Below are 18,040 nucleotides of genomic sequence, written 5' to 3'. Positions count from 1 at the left end.
GAGGTCCTTTTCCACCGGGCAGCTTTCCAGCCACTCTTCCCCAAGCCTGTAGCGTTGCATGGCGTTGTTATGACCAAAATGCAGGACCTGGCCCTTGGCCTTGTTAAACCTCACACAATTGGCCTCAACCCATTGATCCAGCCTGGCCAAGTCCCTCTGCAGAGCCTTCCTACCCTCAAGCACATGAACTTTGGGTTGTCTGAAAATGTACTGAGTGTGCACTCAATCCCCTTGTCCACTTCATTGATAAAGATGTTAAATAAAATTGGCCCAAATACTGCCCTGGGGAGCACCACTTGTGACTGGATCCAGCTGGATTTAACTCCATTCACCATCACTCTTTTGGCCCGGCCATCCAGCCAGTTTCTTACCCAGCAAAGAGTATGCCTGTCCAAGGCATGAGCAGCCTGCTTCTCTAGGAGAATGCTGTGGGAGACAGTGTCAAAGGCTTTACCAAAGTCCAGGTACAACACATCCACAGCCTTTCCTTCATCCACTAAGTGGGTGACCTTGTCATAGAAGGAAATCAGGTTGGTCAGGCAGGACCTGCCTTTCACATGCTGGCTGGGCCTGATCCCCTGCACATGCCTGGTGAGCTCACTCAGGATGAATGATTCCATAACCTTCCCTGGTACTGAGGTCAGACTGACAGGGCTGTGGTTCTCCAGATCCTCCTTCTGGCCATTCTTGTCCTCCAGTTAACTGGGCCCTCCACGTTAGCCAGGACTGCTGATGAAGAATGGGAAGTGGCTTGGTGAGCACTTCCCCCAGCTCCCTCAGTACCCTTGGGTGGATCCCATCCAGCCCCATAGACTTGTGTGTGTCTAAGTGGTGTAGCAAGTACCTAATCATTTCCCCTTGGACTATGGGGGCTTTATTCTGCTCCCCATCCCTGTATTCCAGCTCAGGGGTGTGGGTACCTGGAGAACAACTAGTCTTACTATCAGAGACTGAGGCAAAGAAGGCGTTAAGTACCTCAGCCTTTTCCTCAGCCTTTGTCACTGTGTTTCCCCCCACATCCAATAAAGGACAGGGATTCTCCTTAGCCCTCCTTTTGTTGCTAATGCATTCGTAGAAACTTTTTAAACTGTCTTCTAGTTGGGCTTTGGCCCTTTAAATTTCCTCCATGCATAAGCTCACAACATCCCTGTAGTCCTGCTGAGTTCCCTGCTTCTTCCAAAGGTCATAAATGCTCTTTTCTTTTTCTGAGTTCCAGCCAAAGCTCTCTGAGCTCTGAGCTCTCTCAGTCCACCGGTCTTTCTCCCACCTGACCTGTGCTTTTGATTGTGCTGTCTTGTAGATGAGTTCACACACAAATTACCCTTTAAAAAAAACCCAAACTGAACTTGTATGGGAGCAGGGGAGCACTGGTTCAAAGGGCATATCAGCAAATTCTTCTCTGTCCCAGCCTAGAGACGGAGTTCTGATGACGAGAGCAGGACACAGCCCCTCACAGAGAAAAGCAAAGGACTCTGTGAGGAGAGTGATGACCCCCAAGGAAAGGCTCAGCATGCCCTAGGATCCTGCAGAAGATCTGTGCCTCCCTGGGGGAACTCTCAAGCCCAGCAGGATCAGCAAAGCAGGCAGTCAGGGGTCCCGAAGATGAGATGTCCTAAAGAGAGAGTCAACTCATTCCCCAGCAGACAATGCTCAGAAGACATCTGCAGTGAAGGACCCAAAGAGAGCTGCCTGAATGCACCCTCCCCCAAGGCTTGTTTGCAGTTCCCCCCACGCCACGCCCATGTCTCTGCTGCCTGCCAGGAGCTCTTTTTCTGTCCCCACATGTCTCTGACAGTGCTCCCAGAGCCCATCCCACCTGCTGTGTGCTCAGCTCTGCCCTGCAGACACATCCCAGCATCAAGGCATTGCCCAGTGACATCTCTGTCTATGCAGGTTGTGATGAGAATGTCAGATGAAACGTGATGAGGCTGGAAAAGTGATAATGACACTGTCTATAAGCCGTGCTATGTTGATTTCTGATACTCCCTGGTTTATTCACCTCTGAGAGTAACAGATTTGGAATTTCAGTGCTTTCTCCTGAACTGAAATTCAGAAGTGAAATTCTCTGTCCCATTGCCCACTCAGACAACCCAGCGTAGAAGATTGAGAGAACAAGATCCTTCCCTTTCAGGTAGCCCCTGCCTTGCTGTGCTTCTTGAAATGTCTTCAGGGAATGTCCTGTGGTGGTCTCCTGCTGTGAGCAGCCCTGACTCACACAGCACCCTCTTGACAGCAGAAGGACCCTGCCTTGCTGGGGGTCACTCCTTCCACACAGAGCTTCTCCCTGAAGAAACCTGGGGAGCTCCCTGAGTGCTGACCCTGGCAGGCAGCAGAGTCCCTGCCCCAGCACACAGCCCCCTGGGGTGCAGGGACCCTGCTGGGAAGGACAGCCCTGGGCACCTCTGCCTGCACACCCACCTTCACAGCCTGCAGCCCTCCCTGGAAGAAGGCAGCCCTTATGCTCTGTCCCTCTGATGGTGGAGCAGGGAAGCCCTTCTCTGCAGCACGTCCTCCTCCTCTACATCAGAGAAAGTAAGAGACTACTCCTGACAGAGCCATAAGCTGTCAGATGTTTCCATTTTAGGAGCTCCCTCCAGGAACTGAAGATGCATTACCCTGCGCCCAGAGACTTACCATGTAGGGGGCTGTGAAGATTTCTCCCCCAGTGAGCTCTCAGCATCCTCCAACTCTACACTGCCTTTAAGCTCTCTCAGCCTTGCAGATCTCCTCTCAGAATCTGCAGGCAGTGCCCCCAGCCCTGCTCCTGGGCAGAGCTGTCTCTCTGCAGCGCTGCCCACTTGCCATGTGCTCCCTCCATCCCAGGAGCCCAGCCCAGCTCAGCAGCAGAGGACCAGCCCAAGGCAGCCCTTGCTCCGCCCACTCTGGGCTCCCTCCAGGTGTCCCTAGGTCTCCAAGGGAACTTGCAGTGAAACAGGCTGAAGCCATCCCTGATGTTCCCTCCCTCACCTGGGGAGAGACACTTCTTTCCTGCAGTGGCATTTCTCCCATCTGAAAGAGAGTTATGTACAAGAATCACCTTCGCACTGTCCCATCATTAGACAGGACAGCCAGACAGGGACAGGGAATGATCTCCTTTGCCACTGCTGAGGGAAGGGATCCAGCCCCCATTCCATGTCTGTAGTCATCAGCTGCTGCCCATGCACAGCACAAACCCACTGGAGGTGGGATTCCTCTTGCCTCAGTTCAGGTGTGCACAGAATAGCACCTGCATGTGAGCTCCTTCTCTCAGCTCCCATGCTAATTAATGGAGATGGAGGCCAGGAGTGAGGTGTTCAGATGCAAAGACCTGGTGACATCTGAAGTTCCAGAGGTGGTCCAGGATATATGGAGCTCACTGCAAGCTCCAGTTAAGGAATGCTGAGAGACATGGCAGCACCTGGGGGCATCTTCTTGGAGGTTGATGGGGAATCTCTCTGGCTAAATGAAATGACATCAGATTTTAGGACAATAGAACCTGTCTCCTCTCATTATGTTCTGGGCAGCCTGTGCAGGGATTTGTCCGATGAAATGTAGTCAGGTACCACAGAGAGAGTTAAGTTTCCATCTCTCTTGTCATCAGCCATAATTACCTGATCTCCATTGACTCTAATGATGGTGGTGTCATGAACATTCTCACATTGCCTAATCACATTCAGGGCAGTTGCTCTATTCAATGTTGCATGAGATCCAAGGCTCTCACACACATCCACATGCATTTGGCAGGGACAGCAATGGTCCCAAACAGGAAAGCCATCCCCATGAGGAGTGAGTGTGTGTCAGACACCAGGCAGCATGGCAGACAGATTCAGTGCCTTTGTGCAAGTAACTGATTGCCACCTCTGCAGTGAGGCAAGGTCTGTCCCTGTTCTATCCAGTAGATGTAGGGCAGGCCATGAATGGGAAGCCTATCAGAGCAGGGTCTCTGTGCACCTTCAAACTTCTGATTATTCTCTCCATCAACCTTTACTCACACCCTGGAAAACACAGTCAAGGAGGAGACAAGCCTTTTTCACAGTGGGCCTTTCAGCAGCACCTGGTCATTCCCAGAGATCAGTTTCACCTCTGCCAAATGTTCTAAAGCGGCAGCAGAGCCTCCACTGACAAAAAAAACCCCAAAACAAACCAAAATGTTTCCTGCCAGGCCTGCCCTTCCCAGCCCTGTTTCTCTCTATCCTTGGGGTCATCAAGATTTTCTCACTCTCTTGGCATCCAGTTTCAGCTTTCTTTGCATCTGCCAACCACTCTGGTGTGTCTCAGCTCTGAATCCAAGCCTTTGCACACATGAGGTCTTGGACACTTGGACACTTGGCACCTTGCTACAGCTGAGGTGCTACAGCCCAAATGTGCACCAATGCCCTTGGCCAGGGGCATAGCCAGGACAAGCTGGAGCCTGTGCTTTTTGGCACTGATGGAGTAACTGCCAAGGCATCGTGGGACAAGTTGCACAGCTTGGGGTACTGCAATGGTTGTGTACAGACTTTTTGGGACAGACAGGCTGGAGGGATCAGGAGTTGGGTTTCCTCAAAGTGAAGAGGATGCTTGGGTCCTGAGATATTTTTTGTGCTCTTTGACTCCGTTATCACCAGTGAGATCTCCCAGGCCTTTGCGCCTCAAGGCAGGACTCTGGAGGAAAACAGCCAAGAGTGGACAGGAATCAAATCAGGGTCTACTTGAGCAAACTCAAATGTTACCAGTCAAAGGGGAGCAGATGTATAAATCTGTATTTACAGAGAGGGAGAGAAAGTGTCATCAGCTTGCTGGTCCATGTCTGTGGCCTATGAAAACACAATGAGAATTTACAGACCAGCGTCAAAGTTGTGAAAACGAAGACTTCTTGCACACTTACTACACCGAGGTCTCTTTGGCATAGTTTTCAACTTCTGCCTAACATCTTCCTTCAGGGGTTGATGCAGTTGCCCACACAGAGGTGTCCACTGCCTCCAAGACACCCAGGGGTAGCTGAGGCCCTGACATGGGACTGGGCAATGTGACCCAGAGCTGAAGGAGCTTTTCTGAAGAAGGAGCTGGTGGACAGGCAGGATAGGCCAAAGCATCTCAGCTGAGACAACTGGTTTCACTCCACTGAGTAGAAAGAGAAGCCTGGACAATTGCACTCAAGCTGTCCAGCGCTGGAGAATAATGAGAAATGAGTGAGTCTAGGTGCTGCAGAGTCTTCTTGAAGATGCTCCTGTAACCCAGATATGTTGGGAGTACTTCAGATCTGACTACTCAAAAGAGAGCATTTCATTCACTTCACCTCTTTGCTTCCCTCTATGAATCAAGGGAGCTTGTGACTTCAATGTCTGACTCTCTGCGAGTGAATATGGACAAAGACCAGGGCAAGGATTGCTTTGGGGGTTTTAAGGCTGTGTGCTTGACACAAAAATGTGTTTTCTGTTGGTCTAAGGACATCCATTGTCAAAAGTGGATTCAGAGGAGGTAATGTGGACTTAATACATAGAAGAAGAGAGTAGTTTTATTTTTATTGAACCATGCCTGTCTTTGGTTTTGGTTTTTTGGCAATTCAGAAACATCCTTCTGTGTCTGCGTGCAGGTTGTTCTACAAGTAGAAGAGGTGGAAACTGGTGCCGAGGGGCTGAAACATGCAGCTACAGACTTCAGTGGAGAAAGCTGAGATTTGGACAAGGCTGCTGTAAGTCCCAGGAGGCTGATGCGAGACATGTGGGGATTGGGAGTAAGGACAAAGACAAAGACTGTCTATAGAGTGTCTGACATAAAGGGTCTTGACTTCCCTACATATTCAACCTTCATTTGGAGACATTGGGTTTCAGTATCATTTGGAGATTGCTGATATCACGTAATGTGTAAGCAGACAAATGAATAAAAGTGGAAGAAAAATAAATCCTTTCTTATTGTTTTTACTTACTGAAATATTTTCGCATGGGAAATCTCTCTAATTAACCAGGCAAGAACTGATGCATTAAAAAAATCATGCCCAGAGACTTGCTTTGTTGGAGTGTTTGGCGTGTTCATGAGCCCTCTGGTGCCAAGTTCCTGAACTGCAGATACCAAAAGGGGAGTGAACTGGCCTCTGGAGAAGGAAAAGTCAGCAGCAAAGCTCCAAGTTTCTCCAAAGGTGTTATTGGTCCCCACTGAGGGCCATCACTGAAGAGACCATGGAGGGAATGAGCAGACAAGGCTGCTGTCCCTTGGAGCTGGTGAAGCAGGAGTCAGAGGCGCTGGTTACAGGTTGAAAATCAAATGTCAAGGTTGCTGTGAAAAACCTGGATGTATTTCATCAATCAGGATGCTCAAGCGCTGACCCTAGGAATGGGCATCCTTTCCCTCACGGGATGCTCAGGGCTCTTCCTGGGAGCAGTGAGATGTGGAGGGGGTGATGGCAAGGGCAGGACAGCAGTAGAACTCCTCCCAGGCTCTCTGGAGTGAGTGGGTGAGGAGGCAACAAAGCGCTGGGGCTGTAAGGAACTGGTGTCCTCTCAGGCACTACAGTGGATGAGACAGCAGCCACAGTCAAAAGGACAAGGACTTCAGTTCTGTTGAGGGGGCCCAACCCCACAAAGGGCCCAACCCCACCACAGGCTGTCCTGCACTGTTTTGTGCCTCTGCCTCTTTCGCTGTGGATCTTAAACACCACCCCTGCTTCTCCACCTCACTCTGAACCCACGATGTCCCAAGCTTTACTGATGACTTTCTCTCCTCACTGACTTCAAACACAAAGCTGTGGTTTTCTGAGGTTTTGCTAATGGCTGTGAGTTCCCCATAACCTGTGCAGCTTCCTCCAAAGCCCTGCTCATGCTCCTCAGTCACCCAAGGTGTCCCAGCCCCCAGACTCACTTGAATCCTTTACTTATCCTCTCCATATCCCAGCACTGAACTGCACATGCTCCTTCTGCTGCTGTGTCAAAATCAAAACTCAGCCTATTTTCCTTCAGTCAGGAGTTTAGTGCATTCTCCAGGCTCATGGATATTTCCTGAGGTTCAGGAAAGTGTGGGCAGGGATGGAGGGAACAGGAGCAAGGTCAGCTCTTGGGGCATTACAGAGCACAGCCACCCACCACCACAGGGATTTCCAATCTCCTGTGCAGAACAGTGGTTGCAAACATCTGGATCATCCCTGATTTCAACAGGAGGAGACATCCTTCCTGCCATCTTCCCAGGACCAACATTCTCCTTGTCTCCTCTACTAACAGACAACAATGGTTTTCCATGTCTGGACTCAGACATGGTTTAAGGATGTCCTAAATACACCACCCATCCCCTTGTTTCTCACTGACATTCCCTGACCCTCTCTACTAGAGCTACACATGGCCAATCACTGTTGCGCAGGGCCACAGCCACACAGTCTTCAGAAGAATCCTTCCTGGTGCTTGTTACCATCTTCCTGGTTTCCTCCAGAGCTCATGGTGAGCTCTTCTGGCCAGAACAGGGCTTTTATAACCATCTTTTATGAAATGGTTTTTCTCTTTCATAGTCACAGAAAAACACCCAACCATACTAAAACAGATGCTGAGTGAAGTGCCAGCAAGAGCCTGGATGAGCAACCCCCAAGGCTGTGGCTTCCTGGCATGGAGTCTGTCCTGAGAAGGGGATCCAGCCTCTGCCACTCTCTTGAGAGGGAAACCAGCAGTATCCAGGCCACCTGGGGACACAAAGGGCAACCTTTACAAGACCACTCTTCACCTGAACTAATTTACATGTGTACTGACTGATGGGGTTTCATGCCTTGTATGACAAATGCTGATTCAATTGTCATTGCCCAGAATTGCTACATTGCAGAAATTTATATTTAGTCAGATTAAGGCTTGGTTTTTTCCTTTTATTTTCTAGATATTGATATTCGTAGAGAAATCACACAAAGACTTGAAGGATTCTTGACAGAGGCCATACCAGATTTCCATCTGAGGCCAAGGGAAGGATGGGTTGGGTACTGTCCTGGGATTGAGGAAACTGAAATGTCTCCCCTCTCTCCGACACCCTGCCTTCCTCAGTGAGCTGTGTGAGAAATACTGCCAACCAGGGCTGAAGGTACAGTCATGTAGGTAACTTATGTGATCTTTTTACCTCTCTCACAGGACATCTAAAGAGAAATCACACTTCTCTGGACAAGATGCTTAGGTGTTCCTGGGAATCTCAGGAGCAATGTCATACCGATCCCTGGGCTCAAGGCGCTGGTGCAATGCCTCATCTCCATTTCTGCAATAGTGACATCGACACCTGGCTCACGTGCAGATGTGTACAGGGATGCTGACATCTATTGAGCAACCTGCTTGGACCTCAGAGCTGGGCCTGCTTGGAACCAAAGGTAGGACTGGAGACCTCCTGAGCACAAAACAATTCCACCCTGAGTTGTCCCATGAGCCACTGCTATTGAGACCCTCGTGTCCAGCTGACTCCTTTCTCCTGGGGCACACTGCAAGGCACAAGTTCATGGAACAGATGGTTGGAAAAGGGATGACTGGGGTCTCCGGTCCAGGCTCTCACCAAAGGGTGGGTAATTACCACCCTTGGGTCAGGTCAGCTGTGACTTTGTAGATCTAAAACCTGAAAACCTCCACAGATGGAGATCACAGAGAGTCTCTGGGGGTCCTGTTGCAGTCTAGCATCACCCTCTGAGTCAGGTTTATTTTGAGGCCCAGTTTGAAGACCCTGGGAAGAAGCTTGTGGCTGTTCCCTCTGCCATACCATCTGCCACTGCAGAAGAGTTTGTCTCCACCACCTCTCCAGGCAGGTGTCACCAGATTTTTAACTGCTCTGTTCTCTTAGACTCCCCTTCAGCAGACTAAAGAGGCCCACTTGTCTCAGCTGCTCCACACAGCTTATGTGCTTAGGCTCATAAGCCCATCATGACAGACTTCCCCTGGACCTTACTCCAGTTTCTCCAACGTCTTTCAAACTGGGAAACCCCCAGGTTCACATGGCATCCATCGTAACTCCCATTAACTTCTCAGAAAAATGCTCAGCCAGTCAGGTCCCAGCCTGTCCTCATGCACAAGGTTATTCTGCCCCAGTGCAGACATTGCCCCCTTCTCTGTAAAACTTCAGGAAGTTCCAGCTGACCAAGTCCCTACATGTGTCGAGGTCCCTCAGGACCAAAATTCCAAAACATCAGAATTTAAGGTTTGTGGGCCAGTGTCTCAAACAAGATAACAATGCAGGGAATCGCAGGACATGACAAGTACTGAAAGAGAATGATGTGCTCAATGGAGTTGCTATGCAAGGTTGAAAAGTACCACAACAAAATTTCAAGAAATACCAAAAGAGGGAATGGAACAAAGAAATGCATGGCCAATAGGGAAAAGTTCAATACTGGAGGGTGTTCATTTTGGGGGGCATTAGGATAATAGAAGAGAAGAGCTTATAATTTCAAGAAATCAAAAGAAAAGCAAAAGGTGCTGTTGGCTGCCTTTGCTGATGCTTTATGAAATCCAAGGACCACCATAGCCTTTACTGCAGAACTCCTACCCAGCCACACAGCACCTGGCCTCTGTCATAGCAGGGCATTAGTGCACCTCAGTGGCAGAACTTCAGATTTGTCTTTATTTATATCATTGTGTTATTTTTTGCCCACCCCTCTGACCTGTCTTTGTCTTTTGGGATGGCCACCCTGCCCTCCAGTGTAGTGTCTGCTCTCCTCAATATGGGGTCATCTACAAATGCTCTGAAGAAGCACTCTCATCTCCTCTGGATCATTAAAAACACATTAAACAGGGGAGGTTCAGGACAGAGCCCTGCAGGACCCTTCTAGATACAGACCTCCAGGCAGAGTACCATGCATTGACCACATCGCTCTGAGACTGACCATCCATCTGGCTATATACCCATCTACTTATCCACACAGACAGACCATAATATCCTAAACTGGGCATAAGAATATTGCAGAGGTTGAGGGGTGATGTTGAAAACTTCACTGACTTCCAGGGTAAAAGACAGCCACCCACTCCCCTGAGCAGCAATCCTGTCTTTTCATCACAGAAAGCAAAGAGGATGGTGAGAGACAAGTGACCCTGGGTAAATCCAGTCCCCTTCTCTTTCAGACACCCAGAAATGGAATTTGAGGGAACACGCTCTGGGGCACTGCCTTTTGCTCCTCTGCACAGCCCGTGGGCATTTTGGAAAGGTGTATGAAACTCATTGGTGCATTTCCCCCCTTGTCAGGGAGTCCCCATGGTCTCCATGACCTCTCAAAGGTGATGGAGAGTGGCCTCACTGTGACATTGGCCTGCTCACTCAGCTCCCTGGGGTGCTGCCCCTCCTGTCCTAGAGACTGGTAAGCATTGCATTTGCTCAAGTGATCCCTGACTTGATCCCCATCCACCGCTGGTTGATCACAGAATCACAGAATCACAGAATCACAGAATCGTAAGGGTTGGAAGGGACCTCAGGAGATCATCTAGTCCAACCCCCCTGCTAAAGCAGGCTCACCTAGAGCATGCTACACAGGACTTCATCCAGGCGGGCTTTGAATATCTCCAGAGAAGGAGACTCCACAACCTCCCTGGGCAGCCTGTTCCAACCTGTGCCCCTGGCTGAGGGCATTGCTGCACCTTTGGGCTGAAGCCCTGCAGCTGTGGAACCAGGCCAGCTCTGACTTGCCATAAGGAACCTGGTACCGAGCATCCATGGCCTCGTGTGTGCAAAGGCTTTGCTTCAGAGCAGAGACATGGCATGGACAAAAGAGAGCTGCATGTCTTTCTAGGCCCAGGTCTAAAGACTGACAAAGAAATGCCTAAATTTGCTCAACTGATTGCATCCTCCCAGCTTGGAGAAAGTAGATCATTCCCTGTCATGTTCCTGTTGTCCTGTCTAATGATGGGACAAAACCTATGATTCTCATGGCAAAATATTTTTCATAATAAGAGTAATGGCAGTGCAGGAAAGAAGTGCCTCTCCCCAGATAAGGGAGGGAACATCAGGAATGACCTCAGCCTGTTTCACAGCAGGTTCCCCTGGAGACCCAGGGACACCTGGAGGGAGCCCAGAGGGAGCAGAGCAAGTGCTGCCTTGGGCTGGTCCTCTGCTGCTGAGCTGGGCTGGGCTCCAGGGATGGAGGGAGCTGATGGCAAGTGGGCAGCAGTGCCGAGAGACAGCTCTGCCCAGGAGCAGCTCCTCCGCAAAGCACAGCAGGGCCGAGGGCACTGCCTGCAGGCACTGAGGGGAGAGGAGAGAAGTAGGAGAGCTGTTACAGGCTGTGTGGGTTTGGAGAATGATGAGATCCCACTGTGCAAAGAGATCTGCACAGCCTTCTACATGGTATGTCTCTGGGTGCAGGACAGTGGAGCTGGTGTTCCTGGAGGGATATAAAAAAGCCGGTACATCCCACAGCAGATATGATCTTTCAGGAGGACTCTTACAGATTCCCTAGTGTTAAGGAGGAGGAGATGTTGCAGAGCAGGGACTCCCTGCTGCACTGACAGAAGGACAGGGCATGACCTTCTCCTGGGGAACACTCCAGGAGAGTTTTCACCAGGGTGTACAGCCAGTATTGCCTATAGCTTCCCTTGAGAGCAGGGTCCTGGGGACCCAGGGGGCTGTGCACCAGGGCAGGACTTTGCCACCTGCCAGGGTCAGCACACAGCCTTCCTGGGGAGATCCCAAAAATGCTATGGGTGGAACCTTTGTGTGGAAGGAATGACTCCTTGCAGGGCAGCATCCTGTTCTCCAGAGGGTGCAGCATGGGTCAGGGCTGCTCAGACTTCTACATCACTCGGAGAACTTTTGCAGATTGCTCAATTTAAAGGTGGATTTCAAGGCAGGGCATTCTCTGAAAGGGTAGAAATCTGTGCTTCGAATTTTCTCCTCTTGGTTTCCTGGGTGGGAAGTGGGAGATGGGAATTTATTTCTCTGCTCTGCAGTAGGCAATGAGACCCCAGTTCTCGTTAGCACTTGTCTGAGCTGCTCCTTTACACAGAGATGTCCCTGGGCAGTGCCCTGCTGCCAGGAGGGGTCTGCAGGGAAGAGCTGAGCACACAACAGGTGAGATGGGGACTGTGAGCGTGCAGAGGGAAGAGACGTGGGGATAGAGAAACAGGTCCTGGCTAAGAAGAGCTCCAGGCAGCAGAGCCATGGGCAGGAAGGAAGAGAGAATTGCTGCCAGAAATGCTGTGGGAGGAGGGATTCAGGCATCTCCCTGCAGTGCAAACGCTTTCCCTGGAGCCACGCTGTGGTCTCCTCACTCACACAGCAGTGCCTCTGCCCTCAGTGTCATGGAGACTTGGGCATCAGTTTCCTGCCCAGCAGCCTGAACACGAAAGAGGACAGAAACTCCCGTGTCTGACTGTGTCTCCCTCTCCTGCCTCCCTCGTAAAGGGGTACTTGGGCATCTTCTCCTCTTCTCCCTGCCGCCTTTGCTCTTACTATTACACTCCCTGGGGTGGGGAGTGAGGATTCAAGTGCAGCTCAGACACCAACGCTGTGTGCTCTGCCGTGCACGTATGTCCATGGAGGAAAAGCATCCCACTCATCCCCTGTGAACCTTTGGGGCTCTGGGTACTGCAGTGTGTGCAGCTGGCAGGGACCTCAGCCTCTCTTCAGGATGTAACAAAGGGAGGAGATGGGACTCTTTCCTTGGGAGGTCCTACTGGGCTGCAGACTGCCTTCAAGGAGGGCAAAGTTCTCCTGTGGTGTCTCTGTTTTATGCAGGAGCCCCACGGAGAAGACCTCTGGGTGCTGAGGCCACTGAAATGCTGCTGGGTGGCTGTAGGTGGGCAGCTGCCATGAGCCCTGGGTGTCCCTGTTTGGGAGGGCAGAGCTGAGATCCTCTTCAGGTACAATGGGCTGAGGGATCTGGACATCTGCACTTGGAAATTCGATTCCTCTGCTCCCAGCAGTGCCCTGTTTCTTTTGGGGGGAACGTCCAGCCCGATGGTCCTGGAGCTGAAGGAGCTGCCAGCACAGGGCAGCTGAGCCCAGGGCTGATGGACTGAGTGTCTGTCCTCCCTCTGCACTCAGGGACAGCCCTTTGCCTCTCAGGACCCACAAGTTTTCCCTGGTAGCGCAGCAGAAATGCCAGGGATTTCTGCATGAAAACCACTCCTGAGCCGTGGTGGGGCAAGTGGAAGAGAAGGCAGAAAACAAAATCCCCACAGCTCTGCTCTGCTGTCAACTGAATTGGGAATGAAAACCCTGAAAAGATGTTTGATATCACACGTGGTTTTTGAGATCACTTCGTTTTCCTGTTTACCTATTGCTGCAGACTCCTGCTCCCTGAGCACCCTCAGCCAGCAGCAATAGGAGCTGACCCAAGGTCTTCCTGAAAAGGGAAAGTCAATTTTGAGGAGTTCTATAAGACATTGAATATACTTTTCTTAAAGAAAGCTGTCCTAACTTCTCACTTCCTTTACCTTCTTGAACAGATCGCAATGCCCAGAAGGCCAAAATGTCCAACAGCAGCTCCATCACCCACTTCCTCCTCCTGGCATTCGCAGACTCACGCGAGCTGCAGCTCTTGCACTTCTGCCTCTTCCTGGGCATCTACCTGGCTGCCCTCCTGGGAAACGGACTCATCATCACCGCCATAGTCTGCAACCACCACCTCCACAGCCCCATGTACTTCTTCCTCTTCAACCTCTCCCTCCTTGACCTGGGATCCATCTCTAACACTGTTCCCAAATCCATGGCCAATTCACTCTGGGACATCAGGGTCATTTCCCACACAGGATGTGCTGTCCAAGTCTTTTTGTTTTTCTTTTTGATGTCAGCAGAATTGTATCTTCTCACTGTCATGGCCTATGACCGCTACATTGCCATCTGCAAACCCCTGCACTACAGGACCCTGCTGGGCAGCAGAGCTTGTATCAACATGGCAGCAGTTGCCTGGGGCAGTGGCTTTCTCAATGCTCTCATTCACACGGCCAATGCATTTTCCATACCCCTTTGCCATGGAAATGATGTGAACTTGTTCTTCTGTGAAGTCCCCCAGATCCTCAAGCTCTCCTGCTCAGATGCTTCTCTCAGGGAGGGCTGGCTTCTTGTGTTTAGTGTCTGTATTGCATTTGGGTGTTTTATTTTCATTGTTTTCTCGTATGTACAGATCTTCAGGGCTGTGCTGAGGATCCCCTCTCAGCAGGGACAGCACAAAGTCTTTTCCACGTGCCTGCCTCACCTGGCCGTGGTCTCCCTGTTTCTCAGCACTGCAGTGTTTGATCACCTCAAGCCCCCCTCCATCTCCTCCCCAACCCTAGATCTCATCGTGGCAGTTCTGTACTCGGTGGTGACTCCAACAGTGAACCCCCTCATCTATACCTTGAGGAACAAGGAAATCAAGGATGCCTCATGGAAAATGATCCGATGGGTGCTGTTTCACTGGCAATAACCCACACAATTCCCAGTGTTTAGCTTAGGCCACAATTCTGCTTTTTTATCTTGTTATAATTCTAATTAGAGATAATTTTCTGCATTTATACTCCTGTTGAGGTTTTATCCTGTTGTGTCTGAACGTTGCTTAACACTGTGACGCATGTGGCCTATCAGATTTTAGCTCTTCAATGGAAGGGGATCTCCCAGGTGCAGTACCTGAAGGCTGGGCTCTATCTCCAAAGTTGCAGCCAAGAAAATGTCCAAACAATTGGTCTTCTAAAGAGTGTCTTCTCATTGTCTTCTCAGTATTTTTGGGGATTAAGTTCACAGTAACGTTGTTTTCCATTGGACCAAAGTTCTGGTTTTAAAGGTCATTTGTTGGTGTCCAATGGGAGGGGAGATGGTCCAAGAGCTTTAAATTAGTCCCTCAGGTTAACTGATATATGACAGGACTGATGGCATATACCAGACGCTCTGGAAATTAATTTGGAAGGGTGAGGAGAGGATAGGCCCAGGAGAGAAAAATGCCAGTGTAGAGCTGAGCCGTGTGAGTGTGCAGGGCAGGGGCAGCCAGCACTCACGGTGCAGAGCCAGGTGACACGATGAAGGAAGCAAGACATCAAAGGTGCAGAAGAGAGGGGCCTGGTCTGTGCCATGTTCCCTGGACATCCCAGGGAAGCTGCCCCAGCAAAAATGTCCCAGAACAGTCCCACACAGCAGCCATTTCCATCTCTGGCCAGACACTGAGGAGGGACCTTTGTTGCATGGTCATCCCTGTCCACCTCTGGTGCTCACTGATACCCAACTCCACTGCCATTATTAATAAAAAGGAAACCGGGTTCCTACTGATAGACACCTCCAGCTTGATCAGGTGTTCATGGCCTTGTCTTGACAAATATTAAAAGAGTGCATTGATTGAGATCCCACCTACTGGCCTGGATCATTGCTGCAGTGTTTGGCTCTGAGGGATTTCTCAAAACCCCATCTCTCTCAGCCTGTCCTTGTCCATGATGTGCTCCAGGACCCAACCATCCTTCTGGCCTTGGCAGGACTCACTCCAGTCTGTCAGGCTCTTTCTTGTGCTGGGAAGCCCATACTGGACGCAGCAGTCCTGATGTGGTCCTGTGGTGGGTTAACCACGGCCAGCAGCCAGACAGCCGCTCAGCTGCTCACACACTCTCCTGACTCAACAGGACACAGGGAGAAAATAAATCAGAAAAGCCCGTCAGTCAAGATAAAGACGAGGAGATGGCTTACCAATTGCTGTCATTGGCAAAGACAAAATAGCTCTTTTTTATACTGAAAGAATCATGGAAATGTTGTGATTGGGAGGGACCTCTGGAGACCATCTAATTCAACCCTGCAGCTGAGGCAAGGTCAACTAGAGCAGATTGCTCAGGACCTTGTCTAGGTGGGTTTGGAATATTTCAATGGGTGGACACTCCACAACCTCTCTGGCAACCTCTTCCAGTGATTGACCATCTTCATTGTCAAAAAGTGTTTTCATGGGTTCAGGTGGAATTTTATATACATTAATATTCTCCCTCAAAGCCTCTTCTCCAAACTGAACAGTCCCACATCTCTAAGACTTTTCTACTATGAAGGATGCTCCAGTCCCTTAAACCACCTTTGTGGTCCTTTGCTGGACTTGCTTTAGAAGGTCAACAACTTTCTTGCACTGGGGAGACGAGTACTGGACATAGCAGTTCAGACAGGGCCTCACGAGTGCTGAGTAGACAGAAAAGGTCACTCCCTCCATCTGCTATTTCCTAATGCAGCCCAGGAAGATGTTGGCCTTTTCTGCAAGGGTGCATTGATGGCTCATGCTCAGGTTGTTGTCCTCCAGGATCCCAAGGTCCTTCTCTGCACAGCTGCTATCCATCCGGTGAGCCCCCAGCATGATGTCCACTGTGTGGTTGGATCAGAGGTTGTCCTCCCCCAGGGACTTTCTCAACAGCAGCTTGTCCTTCCTGGAGATCAGCTTCACCTCTATCACAGGCCCCACACAGTGCTGCAGAGACGCATGGGAGAGCAAGCTACTCTCCTGCCAGGGCTGCACAGCCCAGGTCTGTGTCTCCCTGGCTTTGGGGACTGCAGCTTTTGCTCTTTTTGTGGGAACCTCGTTCATCATGATGTTGCCACCTGCCACCCACTCCAGCATGCCTCTGCTGGCAAGCAAAGCCTTTCTACACATGGCGTCCAGTCTATTAGTACCAGGTTTTGATGTGACAAATCTGCCCAATCAGGAGACCACTGAAGCCCACTTTCAGCCCCCTCTTCATCTATGCTGCAGGTGTACTGGTCTCCAGTCACAGCCAGAGGCACAGCCTTGCCTGTCCATGGACCCTGTGGATTCGCACGTGCAGGCTCACTTCACAGCTTTGTTCTTTATAGGGTGTACAATGAAATGGCACCATTGCCCTCCAGGTGCCAGACCCCAGCTGATTCAGAGAGGCCTAGGGCCTTTCTGCTTCCCTTCTTCCCATCGCTTGGTCACTTTGAGAGGAGAGGGAGGAAAAGCAGGTGAGTTTTCTGGGTGCCAGGGGTTGAAATGGGGGAGCAGAGCCCTCACATCTGAAATGATCTAAAGGCTACACTCTGTCAAGTGTGTTATCTTCAACTGCTTCCTATGAGTCATGAGATCTCTCCATCTCCCTCCTCCTTCAGCAGTTCAGTTGACAGTACCCAAGCCAGAGGCTTTCTTTTAATTCTCTTTACAGCCTAAAGCACCCCATGGTCTGGAGATATGCCAGGAAATGTGCAGCAGAATCCCGCTCCACTGGGCAAAAAGGTGGATGCTCCCAGGAATCTCAGGAAGCATGGTCTAGCAGTAGCCCTGTTCTGCAAGGTGGTCAAATGTAAACTCTTTCAGTGGATGCTGGCATTTACTGAGCAAGCTGCTCTGACCTCAGAGCTCACCCTGCTTTGATCTGGGTGTTGCAATCGAGACCTCCTGAGCTCCCCTGCACTCTCAATTTTCCTATGATGCAGATAACCTCACCTCCAACTTAATCTCTTCTAGCAGTGCATGTGGTAAGGCAAAGGCTTATGGGTGGGCTGGTGTCGCAGATAACTTCAATGCACCTCACTCAAAAGAGAGAAGCAGCAATAGGTTTTACTGAGGGAAAATAATAATTTGACAGAGTTCAATAAATTTGATGGAATTTAACAAAGTTTAACAGGGGTTTGACAAGGTTTCATAAGCTGTTTAGGGTTGGAAGGGACCACTAGTGGTCATCTAGTCCAACCCCCCTGCAGTGAGCAGGGACACTGCTAACTAGATCAGATTGCTCAGAGCCCCATCCAACCTGGCCTTGAATGTTTCCAGGGATGGGGCCTCCACTACCTCTCTGGGCAACCTGTTCCAGTGTTTTACCACTCTCATTGTAAAAAATTTCTTCCTTACCTCTAGCCTGAACCTACCCTGTTCTAGTTTAAAACCATTTCCCCTTGTCCTAACACAGCTGGCCCTATGAAAAAGACGTTCCCCATCTTTCCTATAGGCCCCCTTTAGGTACTGGAAGGCCGCAATCAGGTCTCCCCGTAGCCTCCTTTTCTCCAGACTGAACAAGCCCAACTCTCTCAGCCTGTCCTCATAGGAGAGGTGCTCCAGCCCTCGGATCATTTTTGTAGCCCTCCTCTGGACCCGTCCCAACAGTTCCAGGTCCTTCTTGTGCTGAGGGCTCCAGAGCTGGACGCAGTACTCCAGGTGAGGTCTCACCAGAGCTGAGTAGAGGGGCAGAATCACCTCCCTCGACCTGCT

General features: G+C 50.4%; 1 protein-coding gene across 1 annotated transcript; it reads left to right on the top strand.

Moving 5' to 3' along the window:
* Window positions 1-13,357: 13,357 nt before the first annotated feature.
* On the top strand, window positions 13,358-14,293 carry LOC104126772 (olfactory receptor 14J1-like). Its single transcript, XM_035894852.1, has one exon. It carries the CDS (start codon window positions 13,358-13,360, stop codon window positions 14,291-14,293), a length of 936 nt encoding a protein of 311 aa, XP_035750745.1.
* Window positions 14,294-18,040: the final 3,747 nt, after the last annotated feature.

This window comes from Egretta garzetta, unplaced genomic scaffold (assembly GCF_000687185.1).
Source record: "Egretta garzetta isolate BGI_Z169 unplaced genomic scaffold, ASM68718v1 scaffold515, whole genome shotgun sequence".
Taxonomy (NCBI): Eukaryota; Metazoa; Chordata; class Aves; order Pelecaniformes; family Ardeidae; genus Egretta; species Egretta garzetta.
Note: the sequence above shows the minus strand (reverse complement) of the source record. Positions and strands in the feature narration are given on the sequence as shown.